General features: G+C 41.4%; 3 protein-coding genes across 3 annotated transcripts in view; 2 read left to right on the top strand and 1 right to left on the bottom strand.

Moving 5' to 3' along the window:
* The window catches only part of LOC130685729 (lipid droplet-associated hydrolase-like), a 91156-nt gene that overhangs the window by 35792 nt on the left and 32673 nt on the right, over positions 1-22691 (top strand). The window lies entirely within an intron of this gene.
* Positions 12222-13530, top strand: LOC130685728 (uncharacterized). Its single transcript, XM_057509052.2, has 2 exons — positions 12222-12309; positions 12365-13530. Exon 2 carries the CDS (start codon positions 12415-12417, stop codon positions 13399-13401), a length of 987 nt encoding a protein of 328 aa, XP_057365035.1. The 5' UTR covers positions 12222-12309; positions 12365-12414; the 3' UTR covers positions 13402-13530.
* LOC130685718 (pregnancy zone protein-like) lies at positions 13767-22301 on the bottom strand. The gene is made up of 28 exons (XM_057509037.2): positions 22122-22301; positions 21640-21870; positions 21229-21470; positions 21026-21142; positions 20780-20955; positions 20324-20546; positions 19818-20210; positions 19531-19755; positions 19175-19471; positions 18878-19112; positions 18707-18807; positions 18514-18640; positions 18359-18415; positions 18186-18279; positions 17674-18108; positions 17530-17612; positions 17340-17455; positions 17081-17231; positions 16741-16979; positions 16340-16652; positions 16020-16192; positions 15742-15942; positions 15630-15667; positions 15383-15560; positions 15035-15245; positions 14579-14932; positions 14252-14476; positions 13767-14186 (listed from the first exon to the last, which is right to left on the bottom strand). Exons 2-28 carry the CDS (start codon positions 21860-21862, stop codon positions 14023-14025), a joined length of 5391 nt encoding a protein of 1796 aa, XP_057365020.1. The 5' UTR covers positions 21863-21870; positions 22122-22301; the 3' UTR covers positions 13767-14022.

Here is a 22691-nt window from a genome sequence, read left to right as displayed (position 1 = left end):
TTTCTTTTTTTTTTTTTTTTTTGATTTTCTTTTCCTGCTTTTCATGAAAAACGAGGAGCGCCATCGAGCCGCATGCCGGGTCCGTTCGGGTATCAGAAAACGTTCGTTTGTGTGTGTGCGCCGGTTGTTGGAAAAGGAAAAAAAAACAAAAAAAAAGAAACGGATAATGAAATAGGCTGGCGATGCACACAGACACACACACACACACAACAGGCTAGGAGATGAGTAGAAAGTTAAAGAAGGATAGACTTGGAGCCATCAGGCGGAAGACGAGTGGCGTACGTGAAGAGCAAGCTAACTTTCCATCATCTACGACGACGACGACGACGACGACGACGATGATGGCGTAACGTTTCGAGAGCTACAACAACGTATTGAACCCCCCCCCCCCCCCCCCTGAATATGACTGCAGCAGACGATAGATCAACGAAGGCTGGATGCACGAACGTACTGGTGTGACCACTTCGCAAGAATAAAGCGGGGAGCGGAGGGGGGCTAGTCTTATTGATCTGTTCCAGCCCAAACTTCTCCTCGTCCTCGTCGTATTATTTTTATTTTTATTTTTTTTTCCCAACGTTAGAAAAAAAATGCGTGGCTGAGGCCAATTCTTCACCAGTGGCAGCCATCCTACTTTGCGTTAGACTCTATCTCAACTTGTCAATCTAAAGAGCGACGATGTGAAAAGAATGACAAGCAAAGATGGCGAGGAATATGGAACAAAAGACTGGCGGGGTGTTGGAGAGTTATGCAGCGAGTCACGGTCATTAGCTCGAGGAAAGGAGGACAAGCGCGAAAAAAGAAAAGAGGGACTCGATCGAGCAACAGTCATGGCCTTTGGAAGCGTTCCATCGATCGATACCCATTACTATTATAACAACAACGGAGACGGGGAGAGAAAAAAAAAATAAAATAAAATAAAACATGAAAAAAAAAAAAAAAAGGTAAGAGCAAAATGGTAGCCGCTATCTTTTATGTCCACTTCAACCTAAATCCATGCGGAGATCGAAACGTTATCTTTGCCAATGCTCCCCGTAGACAACAAGATGGCCATCATAAATGAACAAGAGATAAGAAATAGTTGAACCGTGCAATAAAAACCGCCCCATACTGGCGCAGGCCACTTGATCCGTCGATGCGGATAACAGCAGACACACACACACACACACAAAAAAAATACCCCACATCTACACAGCCGTTTTTGCACTATAGGAACTTCTGTAACGAATAAAAACAAAAGAAAAATATAAACTCCTTCAACATGTTATGGCTATTGACTAGCCCTTACAACAGAAAAAAACAAAACAAAAACAGCGACCCTATTTCGTTTGTTTCCGAGGGTGGAGGGGTTCGTCTGGCAGGGCGAAAACGATTCGCTTGAAAGAAGCGCCGGTTGGAAACTCTCGTCACCAAGCGGCCAAATCCCCGGCACCCAAGTTTACTCTACAAAATCACGACTTTATAGCGAAGTCACGAGCTTTTCAAAAACCAAACAGCATTTGAATAGACTTCCTCTTTTACAAAGCTCTCGTTTTTTTGTTTTTTTTTTTCAAAGTCAAGGCACAAAACACGGAGAAAGCGATGGTGCTATAAACTATTTGTGCTGCAAAACTCGCACCCATCTCTCTTTTCGTGATTATTCAAAAGATCAATGTTGGGAAAAATAAAAGGGAGAAACACATTCCTTTTCCTTTGACATTTTTGATTGGCTGCAATTCTATACAGGCAAATCAAATGACAACCAACTGTTTATTGGTTACACACGGCATGTCGCACAAGTTAAAAAATAAAACAAAAAGAAGAGCTTTAAAGTTGTCAGTCGTGCGCAAAACTTTCCCTTCCATTTCATTTGCCAAGAAAAAAAAAATCGCGATTTAATAAACAAAAGGTGTAAAAAAAAAAAAAAGGACGCGACGTAAAAGCAAAAGACGACTAGCGTTGAGCAAATCGATTTTTTGCTCGTGGAATCTCGTATTCTTCTTGGCTGTCTCGGAGCGGCTTAACACAGAAATTAATCAAGAGTCGCAAGGGCGTGTCTGATGCGGCAAATTGCGGGCCGGAAGGTGCGGACCTGCTTTTTTTTAGCCATGCCCATTTGTTACATGTCGTACGCCCAAGTGGGTTGCCTATTACGTGCCAGCGTCGCTCTAACATGTAAAGGAGATAGACCACGGTTGGCTGCCCCATTTAATTTTTTTTTTTTTTTTGTCCTTTCTTGCCGTCGTACGTAATCAAGGGAAATTGCTTGCCCGTCTCATTCATTAGGTGTTTTCCAATATGCTAGGGCCAATAGAGAAATACAGCGGTCACGTTCTCGTCCCGACAGTCGAAAGAATGGGGCTCTCAAATTTGAAAAGAAAAACAACACACAAATCAATCATCCATCGTACGATGATGGAACATGATTTATGTGGAAATGTATTCCGTCAGAACTTGCCATTCACAAGCCTCTGTTTCAATAACAGATGCCTCGATAACAAAACGAAAAAAATTTTAATACAACGTTTGGGCGGAGCGAACGAACGTTATGGCAGCATTGGAACTATCATTTCATGCACGCGACGAGCAAAAAAAAAAAAAAAAGAAAAACAAATCCGAAAAAGAAAAACATGTAGGAAACAAAAATAAGAAGCTTTGTTTGTGGTAAGATACCGACACAGCGAGTCAATAATGCAAGGCTGATGCCCGGGAGATGATGATGCATAATATTGTGCTGCCTACTTTTAATAAAGACGACGCACACGCCAGACGTCATATGGTAAACTTTTGTTTGCCATACATGTCGTAAACCAAAACGAAAACGAAAACAAAAGAAAAGAAAAAAAAAAAAAAAAAAAAAAGGACGTGCACTATTTACCGAGTATTCAACGATCTAATTGGTAATTGTGAAACGGAGAAATGTTCTTACCTTTTTCTTTGTTGTCGGCTCGTCTCCCATGTTCCCAGAAGTAGGACGACCGTTATTAATTTGAATATTAGTTTAAATAACTCCTCGGCACCTGCATACGTATACAAATAAGATTGTTTAAAAAAAAAAAAAAATAAAATAAAATACAAAGTCTCATATTTAACACATCCAGACATATTTCGATTCATTTATTATTCACTGTTTGTTAGGACGGGAATTAAGAAACGAAAGACGACATGTGCAGCCAACGCCCAAAAGATATACTTGAAGAGATAACCCCAAAAAATTTGATCCTCGCTATGCGCCCCCCCCCCCCTTTGTCATTGTAAACATCTTATCCTAAGAAGGGACTATATTATTTTCCAGCAAAAAAAAAAAAAAAAAAAAAAAAAAGTGCTTGTAATAAGATCTGACGGAACGACGATGTCGATATGGCCTGGAAATAAAATATTTCCAAGAAAAAAAAAAAAACGATATACTGCGGATTTTTTTTTTCCCTCTTGGTCTAAACCAAGCGCCATTTTTGTTTTGTTTGCCCTCTTTCAGTTTACTTAATACAATAACCTTAAACTTTATTTTTATTTCGAACATTACATTCTTTTTTTGCGCGTCTATCTATCTAATGGCTGTTGAATAAACAGACGGTATAAACAGATCCCTTCGACAACGCGAATTCCGTTGCTTTTTACGTTGTGTGTTTGGATCGTCATTCAAACAATTTCGCCGGAATAGAAGAAAGGGGAAAAAAAAATAAAAACAAAACAAATAACGCTATTTGAGGAAACGTACGTCACACAAGGTCGCATTGTCGGAAAATAGTTCATTGGGGCGAAAGAAGTTGGGCAAACATTGTGGTCGCACTTACGAGCCGACAAGAACAAACCGAGATGGGGGTGGGCCTTAAAAAAATATAAAACAAGTTGTACTTGTTTGCATTTTCGACCTTTCGTTTTGGGTCTTTCCAAACTACGCAAGTTTGTCTCGCCATCGACGTGACCATTCACAAGTTCACGACTTTTCCGGGATCAGATAACCTAAAAATATATCCCCACAAATAAAAAACAAAAAAGAAATGGGAAGGGGTGGGGGGGTTTACGATTTCAGAGAGGCGAGCCGCTTCGCAATGATAAATGGAGATTATACTTTGACGCGATACGCTACGACCTTCTGGTCGCTCAAACGATCAATGCCGTGTTTCGTTTGGTCTTCCTTTCGCTGATGACACGTTCGATCGGGAATGCGGTGGGTCATAATCAAGAGATTTGTTGCAACTGCACAAACACCTGGAACCTCTCGTCTGCTTTTCTTTCTTTTTCTTTTTTTTTTATTGCAGTTATTTAGAACGCGAAGCGGAGAGCGAACTCGGCATTCTTCGGTGCGATTTGGGGTTCGATTTTTTTGTTGTTGTCGTCATATCGATGGAACAGATGGCGTGCGTTTTCAGCTGGAGTACACAAAACATTGAGAAAAGATAAGAGTGTTAGGCTAAAATACGCAAATACTTACGCAAACTATTTCGAAACGAGGTTGTGCGATCATACGATTTGAACGCAAGTCCTTTTCGAAAAAACGTAATATAGTTTGAAAAAGAAAAAAGACATAATCGACTAGGTAATATCAATTGGTAACGACAAGATCTCTTCTCACTGTTCTTTCGTATTTTCCAGTGTGAAGTGCTTGAGGCTCCACCGATATGACGCCACTTGTTTCATGACGTAACATTGATCTTGTCTTCCATTTCACCAACTACGATGGCCGCTACTATTATGATTAATGATGCACTCATTACCGTTGGACCATTAACTGAAATTATTGGCATGTGGATAGATTGCTAATTTTAGACGCGGTTGAAAACGCAAACACTTTCACAAGCACGAACCGTATCAACGTTCCGTGCCCATTGAGCTGGCATAGTTTCCCGTACCTTGTATCTTTGAACAGCCAGCTATTTTGAATAGGCATTCAAAATCGAAATTTGTAAGCCATTTTTGCCTGATCAAGTGCGGCAAGACTCCATCCATAGTTGATATATAAAGCCATCCTCACATTTTCCCATTATGTCCCCCCCCCCCCCTGGCTTTTGTCGACGTGAATGTACGTACTAGAGGCGCATAGCAGCAGTACAATATAAAGCCCGGCGCAAAAAAGAGAACAATGTCTCGCCCAATAACGAGTGATGTCGATATATGATGCGAGCCTCGATCTGGTCGCTTCCTTTTTAAACATTAGACGCAGGATCACATGACATTACGGCGTCGTGATACATACAAATCATCTCCCGTTACAAGGGGCCTCAATGTTTAAGCCTCCTTATATTTATAGCGTGGCAATCTTCGGGGCTAGATTATACAAGAAATAATGAGAGTGGTGGAAACACAAAGAGATCTCTCGCACGACGGAAGTATTATTTGCGACTGATTGAGAGAATGCGCGGCCGATAACCCCCTCGCCAGTTTCAAAGTCACCGCACAGTCTAATGTACTACGAGTTAATGACATAGTTGGCATCAACTGCTTTTCGCCCTTTCCTGTCCGCCGTTAAGTGGATCCACTCTCGTCCTCGAACTAGCCTTCCCTTCAGTCCATTGCCTCATATACATACACACAGACACACACACGAACGCACCCAAAAGCGAAGTAAAAAATAAATAAATAAATCAAAAGTAATCGCACGAGAAAGATCAATAATTTCGAAGCCCTTTGCTTAGTGCCACGCAGCTCAGGGGAGATTTATCAGATGATTGGCAGTGCCACGACATCGATGCGGTAGACGACAATCATCTTCTGTACAACCACGTCTTCCACTGCCACGGCTATGGTTACCGTCTATCAGCGTTTTTTGGCAGGAGACATCCAGCTCAACAGAAAGTGGAAAAAAGCTCAATTGAAAAAAAAAAAAAAAAAAAAAAAAGAGACGGCCATAAAATTCAAAAGGCCCGAGTTCTTGGGTTCGCAGCGAATGCGAATGAAATGTTTCACACAAAATGCGATTTTTTTTATCACCTTCAACACGAAATTGATAAGGCAGGAAAGATATCGAAAAACTCGCCGCCACTCCCGTGTTCCATTTTCAACAAACAAGACGATTACGTTGTCGATCAGGACAATTCCATGAAATTTCCCAATTCGCATCGCTAGAAAATGTACCCCCCCCCCCCACCACCACCACCACCAATAGATCGATCTCGTGACTTTCAGAATCAACACTCTATACGAACAAAGGCCCTAACTCTGCCTTTATCTTACGTTTTATTTAGACTACTAAATAAAGAACGAGATGTTTATATACTGGAATAATTTACTCTTACGAATGTTCATTTAAAAAACAAAAATAACTTGACTCAAAGCGTAACGTTCTGTTAAATATGTCGGATAACAAGCGAAACATCGTGAATACAACGAATGAAACGAAAGAAAAAGCATTAGCATTGAATACGAGATAACACAACTGGGCCGATTCGATTCACCCGATGCGTTCTTAAACATCTGTAAGGTTGGTGTGTGCGACGGTCGCCAGGGCGACGAAGGTATAGCCATCGCGGTTCGAGCGTGAAAGTTGATTATTGCCGTACGTGTCGGAGTAGAAAGCACGTACTCAAATACCAATTTATTCATCACTGCCGTTTCCTTCCCTCCCCCCCCCCTTATTTCTAATAGGCCCAGCATCGCGTCGCTTTCACAAGCCACATTCGGACAACCTGATCTGTAATCGAAACGTTACGGAAATATCAAACTTTTCTTCTTTTTTTTTTTTTTTCCTATTTCTTCTCACACGAGAGGATTCTCGTAAAGAGTCGAGACTTTTGATAACGAAGAGGAGGAAACAAAAGGGAAGGAGATGATAGAGATTGCCATTTCATTTGCCACGTCTGCCTTCATCCTCAATTTCTCCCTTTTTTTTTTTTTTTTTTTGCGTCCCTATGACTCTGTGTCTCTCTCAAGAGAGAGAGAGGGTCTTGCTGGACGAAAAGACAACGATGCGGAGAAAAAAAAAAAGAGGAGATCCATTACGAATTAACGGTTCGTTGCTCTTGGCAAGAGCACGTCGTTCCCTTTGCTCGTTCCCGGAAGGAAATTCGCCTCAATCATCTCTACGTCGTGGTTTACAAACTAATTAATAACAACACAAACTAGCGCGAAACACACACACACACACACAAAAATGGTAGCAAAGACTACTTTCAGCTGCTTCATCGACTTCTTTTTGGCACACACGTAAACAAAAATGGAAGGAGTGAGGCCAGTACAACAACGCCAAGAGGCAAAATGTGTATTGTGTGTTTTTTTGTCCAGATGGCGGGCACAAGCCTTTCGCTCAAATGTTCTGTCAAGGTTTCTGAATGAAAACGGCGCGTGTCGTTACGTGGAAAAATGGTAGAGAACCATAATGGGCACTTGGCCAACTGGTTGTTATTTGGTTGGCGAGACTAGCAAAACTCGAGAGAAGTTAAAAATATCACCTCTCATTTGAATTGACGTACGTGCAATACGATTTTTTTTTTTTTTTAATCATTTTTTTTTTATTTTAATCTACTTGTTTTGAATGATGCCAAAATTCAAGATGCATAGGCGTGAAGTAGGACGAATGAATAAGTCTTTATATGATATCCGCCAAAATAAGAATGCCTGCCATAAAATTCAATGGACATACACACTAACCGTTGCAGGCAGTCAAATGATGTCCTAAAAACCTTTCGATAACACATCAGCTGCGTAATTTCTTGCAAAACGCAAATGCATTTTACACAGAGAAGAGCACAAGAAATGTATCCTCTCTATATTCAACGTACACTACACATGAATAAAGGGACAGAATAATATCTGAGATGTTGGCTTGAATACTGCCACGTGTTATTGGCGCGGCCCTTCAATCGATTGGTTATTCTACATTCAACTGGAGCCAGCACTTCGCAAATAAACAAATGGGACTTCACTGACGGGTTCGACAGCAAGAAAAGACACGCAAAAAATACGACTTCCACTACCAAATGAAAATAATGGTCTCGAGAAAAACAAATAACGCCCTTTAGCTAACACCATTTTGATGATCTGTTTTCTTCACCCAGTTGTCTTATTTTCTTTTTATTTCATACACATTCTTTTTTTTTTTTAAGGCTGCCAATCGTTAGATATACTGGCAAGATGGCGGAGATCCTTCAACGTCTCGCTTCGGCGATTACGTTGCCCTTTACAAAGAAAATAAATAACCATGCCTTTGCAAGCCCCCCAAAAAGAACGTAAGTGTCCATTAAAGTGACCCACAAATTCGATTGGAAAAAGAAAAGAAAGAAAAATAAAAAACTCATTCGACTTGTATACTGTTTTTGCTTCGGCCACTACCTCGCCCTCTAGCTATTTCACTCTAATAAACCCCAAAACAAACCGGCCGATTCTGCGCAATGGAGAAATGATTCGTTAACAATACCTGTGCGGTTCTTTTGTATGTTTTTGTCTTCTTGTTTTCTTGAACGATGTCACCAACACGTTCAGAGATTACGTCGGATTGCAGCTGTGATTGCAAACTGTTGTGTCGGTTTTTGGGGGCAACTTCGGCGAAACAGCGACTGCCCAACTGACTAACTACAGTCAAAAAAGTCCACTGACCGCCTTCAGACGAACACAGACGTCTGCTGTTCGCGCAGGTCTCAGCCGAGTCACTGCTACCCAACTTTTGGGAGAACGGCGTTCCGATATTTCGTTAGGACGCAAAGGGAAAGGCCACCGAAAAGAGGGGGGCGTCAACCCAAAAAAAAAAAAAAAAAAAAAGGTCTTTGGTGTAGCACCTAAACAAAAGCGGCTAGTATGTGTTTTTTTTTTTCTCCTGCATACAATGTTTTGCTTTATCGATTTTAACTAGACGAGGTCTACGTGCGTCGTTTCGATTTAGTTGACCCGCGGGCGCGGACTGGTTTTCTTTCCCCCCACGCAGTTGGTGCCGCAGCAATATAGGCTTGACGCTCGTGTCCAAATAAGCCAGTGGTCCGATCCCAATGGCCATACCCCCTTTTTGTTGTTTTGTGGGCTACACATGTATAGAGTTGCACACTGACTTTTCCAGCAGCGTATTCTTTAATGCTGCGCGCTTCATGCACGTGTGCTCCATATTACGCGTTTTCCTATTTATCACTGCTCTAATGAAGGACGAATGAAACATTCTCTACCTTTTTTGTGTTGCCGTCCCCCCCTTTCTGTGTTGCTGGTACTAACAGCAAACGACCCAAGTTATTCTCTTGTCGTTCTCATTTCTAAAGGTTTGGAAAATGGGGAATGTAGGTGAGGTTAGCTATTACCCTGTTGTTTGTTATTCATCACTTTGAAAAACGAAAATTTCGAACCCGTTACGTAATAAGTTTGCCGTTTCTTACCCCACCCCGAAATACGCCAACAGCAAACACATTTTTTTCCATTCCGACGACACGAGCTGTTGCGACGACCTTGGGCGTGGGGAACGCAACTCGATACACTACAGTTATTTTTCTCTGTAACATGCAAAGGCGAACGTTTGATTGGAACCAAGGATAGAAAGAGGGAGAGAACACGCAGTCGTGGCATCTACGGTCCATTATAGGGGTCGTCTTACGCAACTTGTATCGTTTTGACAGTCGGACATGTTTCGTTGGGCATGTTCTTGGACAGTCGCACAAGCCCCAATGATTTCGTGATAGAATCTATTTGTATGTATAGATGCATACTATATTCCCTGGACAGCGTCAAATAGTATGGGTCTCCCCAAGATATTTGTCACATGTCTCAGCCGAGAACGTACTCGTTCGTCGTCTCCGCTAACCTTTCGAAGTGGTACACTCTACGAAGAAAAAAGGAGCCCTCAATTTGCATATGCAGGGATCCTGTAACCATCTCGGATTCTGCTGCAAACAAACCCAGTGGCGTGTGCAGGAAAAAGCTTTCCTGTGTTCTCCTTCCTCTCTCTTCGAATAACCCCTCGCTCCACCCCACCCCACCCCCCCCCACTACTACACACTCCCCACCCCATCAGTGAAAAGTATTGTTACATGCAAGAGAGTTAATCCAACGTGGATCATCGTATCTAGTAGATCCGTTTCTTTTAATCGTCTCAAAGGCACTTGGACAAACGATAATGAAACACCCGGTCATCGTGTGCCGGGTTTAGCGGGCCCATCAAGCGCTTTGCTTTTGTGTGCACATGCAGGCGATACACGGACAGCTTTCGGGCTTTCTACAACATCTAAGCTGAAATGAGGTAACAAGCAAAAGTATTGATCTCCCGTTTTACTCACGTTTTTTTTCCCCTAAAGGTAAAGAGAGAAAAAAAAAAGAATAATAAAGTAGTGCATTTACGCCGCCATTATTCTTGATTTCCCTTGCTTGAAAATATATTGTATTGTGTTAACTATTCTGACAAAGAATTTCGTATTTTTTTCTTTACAACCTCGTATATGCACATGAGGCTCGTTATGCATTTTGACAAGAGCATGGATTGCGAAGGGCAACATAATTTCCCATTCGACGGGCATCCAGTTGATTACATGTGCCAAACCGGTAGTACATCAAACGATTATACCCTCGTGCTAATTTCCTAAACTTTGTGGTTAGGCTTCTGTTCAATAGCTTACCCTAACTTATACCCGACTCGCATCTAGCAAAACGAGATGGTGCAATTGAAATATGAAGGAAGCGCATTAAAACGAAATACACGCAAATTCCACCTGGAGAAAGAAAAAAAGAAAAGGGAACAAACGTTCACGTCCGATCCCTTTTGCGGATTTGACAGTAGAAATATGTCTTTCCTGTGTTTCGCTGCTATCAATAACGGGCGCTGTGTGCAGAGATGACACATACACGTTCTCGTCGAACCACTACATTTCTTCGTAGTGTACGTCATACGAGGAGAAGGGAAAAACATTTCGGATTGGGATGGATGACTCGTTTGGTTCGAGCAGGCCTATATGCCATCACAGACCGTGACTCTTGAAGAAGTGCGGTAAATCGCAAGAGCACGATGTCTCTTTATCATGGGCCGTCCGCTTTTTGTTTTGTTGTTTCCTTCTTTTTTTTTTTTTTTGCATTTCGATTTTTTATTTTATTTATTTTCTGCTGGTAAGTCTGCGTTATTTCGTCGCTTTTGCCATTCTTTTAGCCATTTTCTGGCGTTCTAAACATTGATCCACCATTCTGACTGTATGAAGGATACAAAGCAGCTGAGCCGAGGCGCCTAATGAATAATTCAGAATGGTGTGTTGATCTGCTCTTGAGCTAAGCGAATTCGTATCGCGATGCCTGAGTGCCAACACCTAATAGCCAAGCCGTGGGACTGATCTACAGGGCCCATTGGCTGAATCTTACGCCTTGGATTGCGTGTGTTTCAAACCTGAATGTTGTTTCGGGGTGCGGATGTAGAAGCGACAGAGCAAAACAGTTGGCAGTGCTCTAAAATCAATACATCTCCTCCACACATCTACACAATCAGCATACACGTTTCCGCGATGCGCACGCGCTGATGTACACATTTCATCAGTAATTAATGATTATACGTTTCCTGCGCTCATTTTAGTTGATTGCACACAATTTTATAAGCAGCAGCAGCTTTAGTGTTAGGCAAATCGTATATCTATAGAGTGGACTATGCGATCACAATGGGGCGTAAAACCAATTGCCTTTTATACACAGAAAGATTACCTTAGGATGGCCGTGACTGTCTCCAAGCACCACCTCCCCCTCTTCCTTATTCGATGGTGTTTGCACCCAATGTAGTCACAACGTCAAGTCATTTCACGCCTTCACTCGTCGCGATTGAACGATTTCTGGCCGGCAACTCTGCAAGACGTATTTTTTCCCCAAACGGATATACAACGTATTGTATACGAAGAAAGCCGACCATCTAAAACCCTTCCATTGATTGAATTGAGTTTTCTTTTCATGCAGAAGATGTTACGCCAACTGTGCTTCTTTACGAGCTAAATCTTGCCAAGATTAAATAAAACATTTGTAATCATTAATTCAATTACAAAAGACATTTCTTCATTGCATTGATAGTGTGACCTAGAAAGTTCTATGAAACGCGTATTGGGGAAAAAAGTTTTCAAATCGGAACGGGTGTTATGTTGAAAATGCTCGTATGAAGCTTTGACAGGATTGAACCCATAGGTTTATTACACTAAGAAGGTGATAACACAAACGGTTTGCATTTACAAACCCAATAAATTGACATTTCAAGTTTGTGAAGTAATTGTTTTCCATCTACCACCTTCGGTTTGATATCCTAGTAATGTAAGTTTGAAAGGCGAAATAATTTAGCTTTTAGCTTATCACTCTCTCAATCATCGCTAGAGGCGCTGCAGTTTCAAAAACAAAACCGGTAAGAGTGTACTGTAAAACCTAACAGCCGCATTTGAAAATGGCATCGTTTAAACCAGCCTGACTACAGTAAACCTTGAATAATTAATGATTGCGAATGTTTAATTGAAAAGTTTTGTAACAGGAACTAATTGTCCAGACTGTCGGAAGGAGTTCAATTGATATTGTTGGAGAATGTCAAACATTTTAACCAGTATCACACATGAGATTGAAAGCTACATACAATGCACAGGATCAACAATGGCAAATATTTTCCAATTTGTCACTTTATTTGGGAAATTTTTATGGCAGTCAATGATTTTTATTGTTGAAACTACCATTTCTTGTATGTTTTCTTTGGCTGATGGTCTGTTGTCAGCAAAAAATGATTTTGTTTTGTTTATCCAAGATTTAACTGACGTATTTGAAACTGTGCTCAAATTCTTAGGTGATACTGGAGATCACATTGTTCTAGCCATTTTTAGTTGTGTGAATTCCTTCAAAACCTTTTTCATCCAGCTTCATTTGCTGGTACATGCAATATTTGAAAGTGTACTTGACCTAATCCTATGCACTCTCATCAATGCTAAAGCCTTACTGATACTTATCGGGAATAGCACCATCTTTCTTGTCCAACTAGGACCCAACCTTTTGTTATCAATTGCCTGTGGAGTTACCTCAGCAATCAGTTGGTTACTGCAATTGATGTGGGACTATTTTTTACGAATAGCTAATGCCATTCTCGTGTTTTTTAAAAGTGTACATTATGAACTTAGTGACATTCCACCCTCTTCTTTGTTTGGAGTGCTTCTTGCAATAGTCATTTCATTGGTTTTCTTCTTTTTCTTGAAATCCGTCTTGTTTTATTGGCAAATAGCAAAGAGTTGGATAGCGGGAAATTCTTGGTTACGTATGCCAAAATTCAAAAGACCGTCTTCGCTGCAACAAGGTGGAAAACTTGAAATGGAAAACCATTCTACCGGCCATTTACTGCGCCAGTTGGAACAAGAGCGGGAAGATAAATTGTGTGTTATTTGCCACGATCATTTCAAGTGTGTCATTTTGCTCCCATGTCGTCACTTTTGTTTGTGTCAAACTTGTGTGGATACCATACAAGAATCGAATCCGATCTGCCCGCTTTGTCGCCATTTTGTAACTCATAGTCTGAAAGTGTATACGTAGTTTGTCTTCGAAGTTAAGAAAATACCAACTACTTTTCGTTATGTTGCTCTCTCCATTATTGACATCAGTTTTTTTCCCCTGAAGACTTGTACGATTTTATGTAATAAAACTAGCCAAGTGATACAACTATAGTTTCAGTCGTCAAAACTTCGTGCCTATTACTCTGTCCTAAATTCACACCGAATCTGACATGTAGTACTTCATTGCACAATTAGAATTTAAAAAAAGGGAAAACGAGTCAAAGAAGAATGAGCGCCAGCGTTAAATGATTTCGGACGATGAAACTACAAAAAGTGATGCAAATTAGTTGCCTAATACACATTTGTTATTGACAGATGTGTATAGCTTTCACTGGTTTCATTGGATCAATTCTATTTCCTAGTTTATTGAACTAAATAAGAGTACAATGAATGAAGAGCTACCATCATTACGTTGGACAGCGGTAAAGAAACGAGTACACTTACAGAATTCAGCACATGATACATCATCGGATGAATAGGTAAAAAAAAATACGGTAATCATTTTTGACGTGGACTGGACAGGCTAACTAATTGAACGGTTGCAACGCAAATGTATTAAATGCAGTAATGTGACATAACAAAGCAAACCATTTGTTAGATATTATGGCACCATTCGACCGCATTTGTTGCGAATCGACTTGATATTTATTTGCTTCGGATTTGAATCGATAATCAATAGTTCTGGTCCGACCGCCAATTTAGCGGGAGAAGAAGGAAGCGATGTGACCGGAAGACCGAGTACGACGACACTTCGATTGGTGGTTTCTAAACAAACAAAAAAAGTCATGCATGTATTCCATAGATTGGTGTGAATGTTCACGAGTAGATACCTGGTTTGAAAAAATGGCATTCGCAGTTAGGCTCAAGCAGCAAATCGATCGACGAATTCATTTTCACTGGTTTCAGGTGCTGCGATGAAATATCGTTAACTAGCCTTAGCCGCTGACCACGCGATGGTCGGGTTTCAGCTATATAAACAGTTTTCGACTGGCAATACAACGATGGAAAATCTCCAGGTAAGCCTAGGGCACAACGCGGACAACCACGTAAGTGACCTGTGAAACGCGCAAAACAACAGATTCGTTAGCGTTCGAAAAAAAAATGCAAAACTCCAATTGAAAAACACAACATAAATTGGGTTGAAATATTTCAACCACCTGGGGGTGCGAAGACTGGAACAGGCCCTTCACCTCTATCTGAAACATCCAGATCAAAATTGGCGAGTCTAGGACTTTTCGCGACATCTACGTCTTCAGCGTCATTCATTCGCGCAATGCGGCTGTTGTTCATCGTACTCTTCACAGTGAAATGGCCTAACATACCTTGAGGCTCGCTTACAACCTCCTTCGTTGGTATTGGTTCAATGATGACAGCATCGGCTGCCGATACCGTATCACTTATCTGGACTCCCTTTCTAGACACAAGTGGCGGGGAAGCTGAAGAGAGTATCATTGCATCAGCCAAAGGCACTGCTTGCAGTGGCTGTGGGCTTGCTTCTGACAAGGCACATCCTGCCAAAGGCCGTGAGAAATAAAAAAAGGTGGGAAAAAAACAAAACACAAATCAAACAATTAGGTCATCTTTGCGAACTGGTGATGTGTGAGAGCTCGTACCGTTCGGTAAATTGTAGGAGATGATTTTGCCATGTTCAGGTTGATAATAATCATAAATCTTGACGTTGGCCTCCTTGGCATCTTCGACCTGGTACACGTGTTGAGCGACTAGCGAAACGCAAACATCTTTGTGCGAAGTAATTTGGTCGAAATAGAGAACCACCGTATCTCCCGTAACCTCGTGACGCTTCACCCCAGGCAGTGTGTTTTTCTATGGCACAAAGAGTAAGCAAAGAAGAAGGAAATCATTTCAAATGCCATGGTACGTTATGTAACGTTATGCACTTTGGCGATCTGTGCCTTAATCCCCAGATAAATACACTCTTAATATCTGTGTGTTTGTCTTACATTAAGCGAAGCTTTGTCAACTTCATAGCCGGATACAAATCCGATCTCGATCAGCGCCATATTCGATTCGTGATTTTTAGATCCGAGATATCGACTGCAAACGACCAACTGTTGCCGACATTTCTCTCCTACTCCACCCATCTCCTGTGCTGTGCTCACGTTCAGGTGGAACAATGCGCTATACAATCAAATAGCGTTTATCATGGAAGCTTAAAAACAGAATAATAAAAAAAATGTTGAAATTTACGCTGGTGGTGCCGTTCGAACGTTGTAACGAAGCGTAGCCTAGCGGAAACAAGAAAGCAAATGGTTGAACTGGTGTAAAGGAAGTTTGAGTTAATGCTTCCACTATAACAAACCTGGAGGATCGCACAACCGCTTCCCTCGCCGACAGTGTCAATGTGAACTTCTGTCGCCAACGGCGATGGAAGATCGATTCGGCGCTGCACGAGACGATCGTATTCGCGAATACGGACATAATTTTCGTAAACGCCAGCTGTGATGAGTATCTCCATATCAACTGATTGCGCTCCGATAAACGAAGCATACGCTGCAATAGCCTAAATCATTTTTGTTTTTAAATTAAAAAGCTTAATTCAAATGATAAAACTGAGCTTAAACCAGGAATTGTATTTACCTGTAAAGCGACAACTGTATCTTGAGTTGAAACGAATCCTCCTTCGCTATTGCGCTGCTTGGACAGCCAACGGACGATCGAGCGAGCTTTCAGTAAGTCCTGGTTACTGCCCAGTTTCACTAAGCTCAGCAAGACGTATGACGTCATTTCAACGTTCAGTGCTGGCCCACTTCCTGCTCAATGTTCAACTTTCAATTAATCGTCGGCAATAAAGAAAGCCAAAAGTATTCGTGGAAATTGCTTGTCGGCAATACAATCAAACGTTTCAATTGAATTCTAACTTTGGAAATGGGAATTAAAAAAAAAAATGTTTAACACACCGGGTTTCTGCCACCAAAGTAAAGAATTGTTGTTTTGCGCGTGAGCCATTAGCCAGTCGATGTGATGTCGAGCGGATTCAAACTGATTTGCCAATGTTAAAGCGTAGGCGGTCAATGCTCTGGTGTACACATCGGCCATCTCAGACTCTTCGGATTCCAGACAAGGTAACGTATTGTCCAATAACTTTTTCACAGCCAACATCGTTTTTTTTCTTTCCGTCGTTTTGTTGTCCTCCGAGTACATTTCCAAGAGTGATATTAACGTGAAGGCTGTCAATGGAGCTAAGTTTTCATCACTTTCTGCCAAACCGCCCTAGAGAAATGAAACGTTTTAGAGAAAATTACTTGACTTATTTTTGTCCAGTATTTCAAGTGGACATCCTAAAAAGAAAGAATGAAACCTTTAAATCGGCATGAAGAACAGTGCCAACAACAGGAAAACATCCGTTTTCCAACTGTTTCGACTGGAGCCATCTGACGGACGTTTGAAGTTCATTGTCATCGATGTGGATGTAACGGCGTGCGGCAGCAAACGATTTGACAACGAAAGCAGTTAGCCATAATGAGCCTTGTGGATCATTTTTACCAAAAGCCGAATAAGAGCCATCGTCATGTCGGTATGTTAATTCCCGTTGGTAGCCTAATAGAAGTCGACATAAACCACGGGGTCCGCGCAAACAAGAGGGATGAACTACTTTAGCAAATGGAAAATAATTCGAATGAGTGCTTGTAATAACTAACCGCTCTTCATGAAATTCACGGCTTTAGCTTTAAAAGCAGGTTCCAATTGCTTGGTAGCCTCCAAATACTGGGTGACGTAAATATTCGGTGTGAAGAGGATCATGTTTTGCTCGCCACATCCCGTTGGAAAACGAACGAGACCCGATAAACCCTATCGAACATAAATGTGCATTTTTAACTGAACAAAATTCAAAAATGAAAAATCCTCTACTGCTAAATTAGAATTAAAATAACAGGTCACGTTTGGTGATTATTTTACTTGCAATGCAGGTCCCATAAGATCACCAACGGCAGTAACCCAAGCCCTTGCCGATCCTTCAACCAGGTCCTCGGGTAGAGACAAATCCCAGATGAGAGCCTTATCCTCGTCGAAATCTGTTACGATTAATTGCATGTAAACAGTTAGGTTACGTTTTTTTTTTTTTGCTGTCATTTTATCATAAGCTTACCTTTGGGGCAAGCCATATGAGAATAAATACGCTCAACGGGAAAACCCTCTGGTATTACCAGCAATTCTTTAATCACATTATCGCTTAAAAATATAATGGCATTATTTTAATATATCGCATTTTTTTTATCCGCGGAAAATGTACCTGGCACTCGGTAGAATTTCGGGTCCGCATTCTCCTGGAAAATTGTCGTCAATCGTGGCAGATACAGATACGTTGTGCTTGCCCATCTCGATGGCGTGGATAACAAAATGATGAACGACGTTGTTTCGGGCTGGAACACACAACAACGTCGAATCGGAGTCGCTTATCAATTCGAATTGTTCTGAATAGGCCAGCGTCAATCGAATAGGCAGCGAATGAGGTGCGTAATTAAATACGGAGATTTTGAGCTGAAGTTTCTCTGTCCTTTTCACCGAGTAAGGCAAGTGGACCTCAACGAAAAAGGGTTGAAAGGCTTCAATATCTACGGCCGCAGTCATGCCGAAACCTTGGGACTCCGAGACGCAAAGTGCCCGTCCCACCCATGTGGTGATGGTGTGAGGAAGGGTGACTGCTTTGCCAAATTCTCCTTTGGAACTAAGAGAATCAACACAAAGTCCATTCAAGATTACAACACCTATTGGCAAACAGACTTTAACATTCATTTCGAGTACTTAAGAGTAACCAAATCCCAAAGCCAGGTCTCGGGGAAGTAGGAACGGACACTAACAGCCGATTGCAAGTCGACGACGCTGTCATAAGAATTCACTGAAGCCAAAACAAAAACCAAACAGATTATTTTATATCATTCACTGGAAGACGACCAAAATAATGGATGGTAACTAACCATCTTCCACCGCACTAAGAAATGTCCTGGATTCGGCTGGCATTGATTCTGCGCTCACTAAAAGAAGTATTGTTTTTTTTTGTTAACTATTTGGCAGTCAAGCAAAATACAAAACTAATTCGAATGTAGCTAGGAAGAAATAATATTGGCTTTACCACGTAAGCTTCTAAATTTCGGGTCCAGTCCTCCGCGTCGCATGAGATACATGGGGAACGTTCTCGATACTTCTGTACAGGGTCTAGTTTCAATGTTCAAATCCGACATGACAAGAATTCCAGCGTTCTAAAAATAAATAAAAGAAATTATCAGAAAAAAATGATCGATCCTGGGTTTGTTTCATTGAAGTACGTCGAAGGCTTCCATGGCATCTTTGAACTGCGCGCTGAAATGCCCTATGAAATACGATCGTTTTCGACGTCGAAGATCGTCAAAGTCCGATTCACCATTTTCTGTTTGAAAGGAAAACGACAAGAAATTGGTTGACGTTACGTGGTTCAAAATCCAACTTTGTTTTCACACTTTTTTCGCAATATTTCCAATCCGGTGTGACTTGCTGAGGATTACTACCAGCCGGGATGTGAAGATCAGGTAAACGATTGTAGATTTTTGATTCGGACAGCTGCAAATCCGGCCTTGCATAGGTGACGCTGCGATCGACCACGGAATAACCGCAAATCGACCCAGCAGTACCTTTTAAATTCATGGTAACATTCTGACCAGGCTGCTTTCTCGGCGATGACCAAGACAATTTTACCTATGCAAATGTCAAGTGTGTTATGAACCATTAGAATAAAGAGTCATACAATTGCAATGTACTGGATTTGGGAAGCAGTTTTCGATGGGTATATCGATGTGAGCCGTCACTACCTCCTTGTCATCTCGAACATAGTACGCCAGCAATGCTATTTTAGGTGAGTATTCGGGAAGAATTTCAATTTCAAATTCTAGATCGCCAACATGCTTCAAGGAAGCTTCCACGTCTGCATCCAGCTCTGACCCACCGTTGTCGCGTTTGTTGAGCAGCGTTTCTCCCAAACTCAGGTCTATGTTGTCTTCTTCGCGGAATTTGACTTGTTTCACACCTGTATGCATCACATCGCCTCTCGCCATAACCTATTGTAGAGAATTTAGCCAATACTGGGTCCAAATTATTATTATGAATGGAGGCTGACCACATAGTGAACGTTAAAGTTGATGTCCTTATCTGCAGTGAAATAGAGCTTGACAGGAAGGACGGAGAGACAAGCGACAGCTTTCGGATAGTTCGGAGGCGGCACAAAGACCATAAAGTTTTTACTGGGTGAGTACAGACTGCGAATATTGAATTGGGCCTCGGTAATGATGTCTAGCTGAGGACCTATGGCACGGCGACTCCTTCCCGGAGAAGGTATCGTAGCCTGTGTCAATAACAAAAATTGTAGATCATACCTCAACAACCGAAGTTCATTCAGGTCATTACTTTGATGTTATATTCAGTTATGTCTGGCTCACTAGGGAGCAGTTCAAAACTGACAAATCCGTTTGCATCAGCTTCACGGAGAGAACAGTATTTTGGAACATCGATGACGCTTGGACGCTTTCCACTGGGCTTTTGCTGAGCTTTCTCTTTTTTGCCGTGTTCATTCTCATCACGAACGATCGTTGGGTTGGCGCAAATTTCAACGGCGGTACCCACAGCTGGTTGATTATCAGCCGTGGTCACTTTGATTTTCCCGTAGTAAGGCAAACCACTTTTGAAGGTGCTGCTGCTCCATGTCGCGATATCGACGGACATTGTCTGGCGTTGAATTTCTGTGCTCCAAGTACTGTTCATTTCGATCCCAGTACCCTGTTCCGTAACAATAGCTAAGACCTAAGCAAAAAACGAAGAGATAAAATTCAACAAAGGATAAGACTTGTGGTGCATTAGAATTTTTGTTATCTGAAAATGCCGGTTTGGAAAAGATATTGTAGGTGACGTCTTACTTGGAGACTCTTTTGGAGGGATCCACTGTAAGTGGAAATACCAATTTGATCGCCTGGCAGTTTGAGGATGTAGCAACCAGTGTCCCCGTTCAGGGCACCAGTCCTATCAAAGTCGATGACTGGCATTGGTGTCATTGAATAACGCCGGTGAGAATACCGAGAATCTGACTTCACTTTAATGTTGGCTCTCACGTTGCCACGCACTGGTTGACCATAGCTATACCTGTGAAAGGGGAATATCAAATTTTTTGGAATTATTTTTTATAAGAATCAGTCTTCAAAACGAGCTTGTTATGAATGCTATTTCTACCCTCAGATAACTAATAATTTCAATGGTACTTGGCATTCGAATTACATCCGAGACATGCGTTATAATTAACTGGAGTGTTGTTGATTTTTAGCCATGTCGTGTGGACTCGTGTTTTTATGTGAAGTAACTTTGAAATTAAGGATTACTTTGCGCAGATGGAGATTTGAATTTTTTGAACTGATTTGTCTCTTTCCTGGTTGTAGGCGATGAACGGTGGCGCATTGATATTGACTTCGAACTTTGGTAAGACGTATTCGCGCACTTCAAAATACTGAACACCTCTTTCTTGTGATTCTCTTTCCATTTGAATTTTCCATACACCCTGAAAAAAAATTTAAAACATTTGTGATTAGTTTTCGCTTAAAAGACACTTGTTAAGCCGATGTGTTTACTTGAACAGGCTCGACAGACAGCTGCAGTTCTAATTGATGGATACCGTGAGCCGTGGTTAGATTAGTCCATTGGACTATAGTTGCCCCAGTTGGATCTTCTACCCAAACACGCTTAACCTGAATGCAACCAAAAAATGACCTTGTGTTACGTGACCTTGTTATTGTGATCAACACATAGAGGCGTGCAAAGGAACGATACAAACCGGTTCTAGTAAAGGATACAGGATGTGATTCATACTAAGTATTCTAAAGCGAACCAGCTGGCCTGGAGTATACCAAGCTTTATCAGTCTGAATCAAGTGGATGGTTTCGAGTTGCCTAAGCGCTACTGGCTTAATATTGTCCACCGTGTAATCAGGCAAATTTTCGAAACGCATTCGCCAGCGCAAACGAGCCATCGATTCGCCAGTAACGGGCACTGCCAATTTGATGCAATCTTTTGGATCTAACGGCGCAGCAAATAGCAAACAAATTTAAATTAGTGCCATGCCTGTCTGAAAAATGATTGCTTCTTTAATCGGTATTTCAATATTCGTTCTTGAGCAAAAGGCAAGAAGTAAAATGTAGGAATACAAAGAGTGAAAATTAAAGGTACGTCACGTACGTTATTTTACCTTTAATACGGCGACTGGACGATGCATATACGTCATCACCTTCTCTGGCCATTAGATCCAAAGTGCAATTGGCTATCGTATAGCTGCCTTCAATGGAAACGCAAAAAGTTTCGACACTGTTAGAAAGAAGACTTTTCGGTCCTGTCAGCACGTATCCCCGCATTGCCAGCGTTAAGGCAACGTCCCACAGTAAGAACACCAACGGTATGAAGATTTTGGCCATCACTGCATCTAAAAAACCTTTTTACATCAATTCAGAAAAAAAGAAAGAAGTGTTAACAACAATAGTAGTTTAGCTTTCAAAGATTTGAATTCAGTTCGTTAGGCAGCAAACTCCTGTTCAAAATTCTTTTTCGTTTTGAACGTTGATTTGCACAGTGCTTTCAAAGATCTTTTCCTCCTCATTTCTACACTTTATATACTAGGAATTATACTTATTACACGATCTATATGAAACCAAATAGACAAGAAATACGTCCCACCTGCCTCAAAACAAATGTGCTATGATCCACTATTCACTGGTGAACGGAAAAATATTACTGGTATCGCGTTAGGAAACGACGAGCTTCTAGTGGCGGCACGGACTGATTCGTTTAACTCAAGACGCCAGAAGTATATACCGAACTACGAGGGGGATCTTTCGACCGGAGAAAAAAAATAAACGAAAGCTGAAGCAGCGCAAGAGGGATTTATTGTGACCCGAGTACTGAGACAGATGTTGGGAAAGTTCATGGGTCAAGTTGCACTACGCAGGAAACTCGAGATAGCTCTTTCTTTTCACTCGCAACTCACTAACCAAATGCAAGCCACTTGTTTTTAAAATAACAAACATACTTGATCAATAGTTTATTTAATGCATATGTTGTGCAAAGACATTTACCCATTGCGTAAATGACAGCGACAGTATATGAAATTATTTATTACATGTAGGTTAGTACGTGTAAACGATGTTCTTTCGAAACTTTCAAAATTCCCGTTGCAGACATTTTCCATCATGCCAATCATGAGTTTCGCAATAAACTTTGACGCATCTAACACTATTTGGAAGGTTA

The sequence above is a fragment of the Daphnia carinata genome, chromosome 9, assembly GCF_022539665.2.
Source record: "Daphnia carinata strain CSIRO-1 chromosome 9, CSIRO_AGI_Dcar_HiC_V3, whole genome shotgun sequence".
NCBI lineage: Eukaryota > Metazoa > Arthropoda > Branchiopoda > Diplostraca > Daphniidae > Daphnia > Daphnia carinata.
Note: the sequence above shows the minus strand (reverse complement) of the source record. Positions and strands in the feature narration are given on the sequence as shown.

What these genes read in the sequence shown, in the direction of transcription:
- LOC130685728 (XM_057509052.2), top strand. Translation starts at nt 12,415, where the DNA reads ATGTCAAACATTTTAACCAGTATCACACATGAGATTGAAAGCTACATA.
- LOC130685718 (XM_057509037.2), bottom strand. Translation starts at nt 21,862, where the DNA reads ATGGCCAAAATCTTCATACCGTTGGTGTTCTTACTGTGGGACGTTGCC. An exon ending in TGTCTGTCGAGCCTGTTCAA is followed by an intron (nt 20,956 to 21,025) that starts GTAAACACATCG and finishes ATTTTTTTTCAG; the next exon opens with GGTGTATGGAAAATTCAAAT. An exon ending in CAAATCTCCATCTGCGCAAA is followed by an intron (nt 20,547 to 20,779) that starts GTAATCCTTAAT and finishes CCCCTTTCACAG; the next exon opens with GTATAGCTATGGTCAACCAG.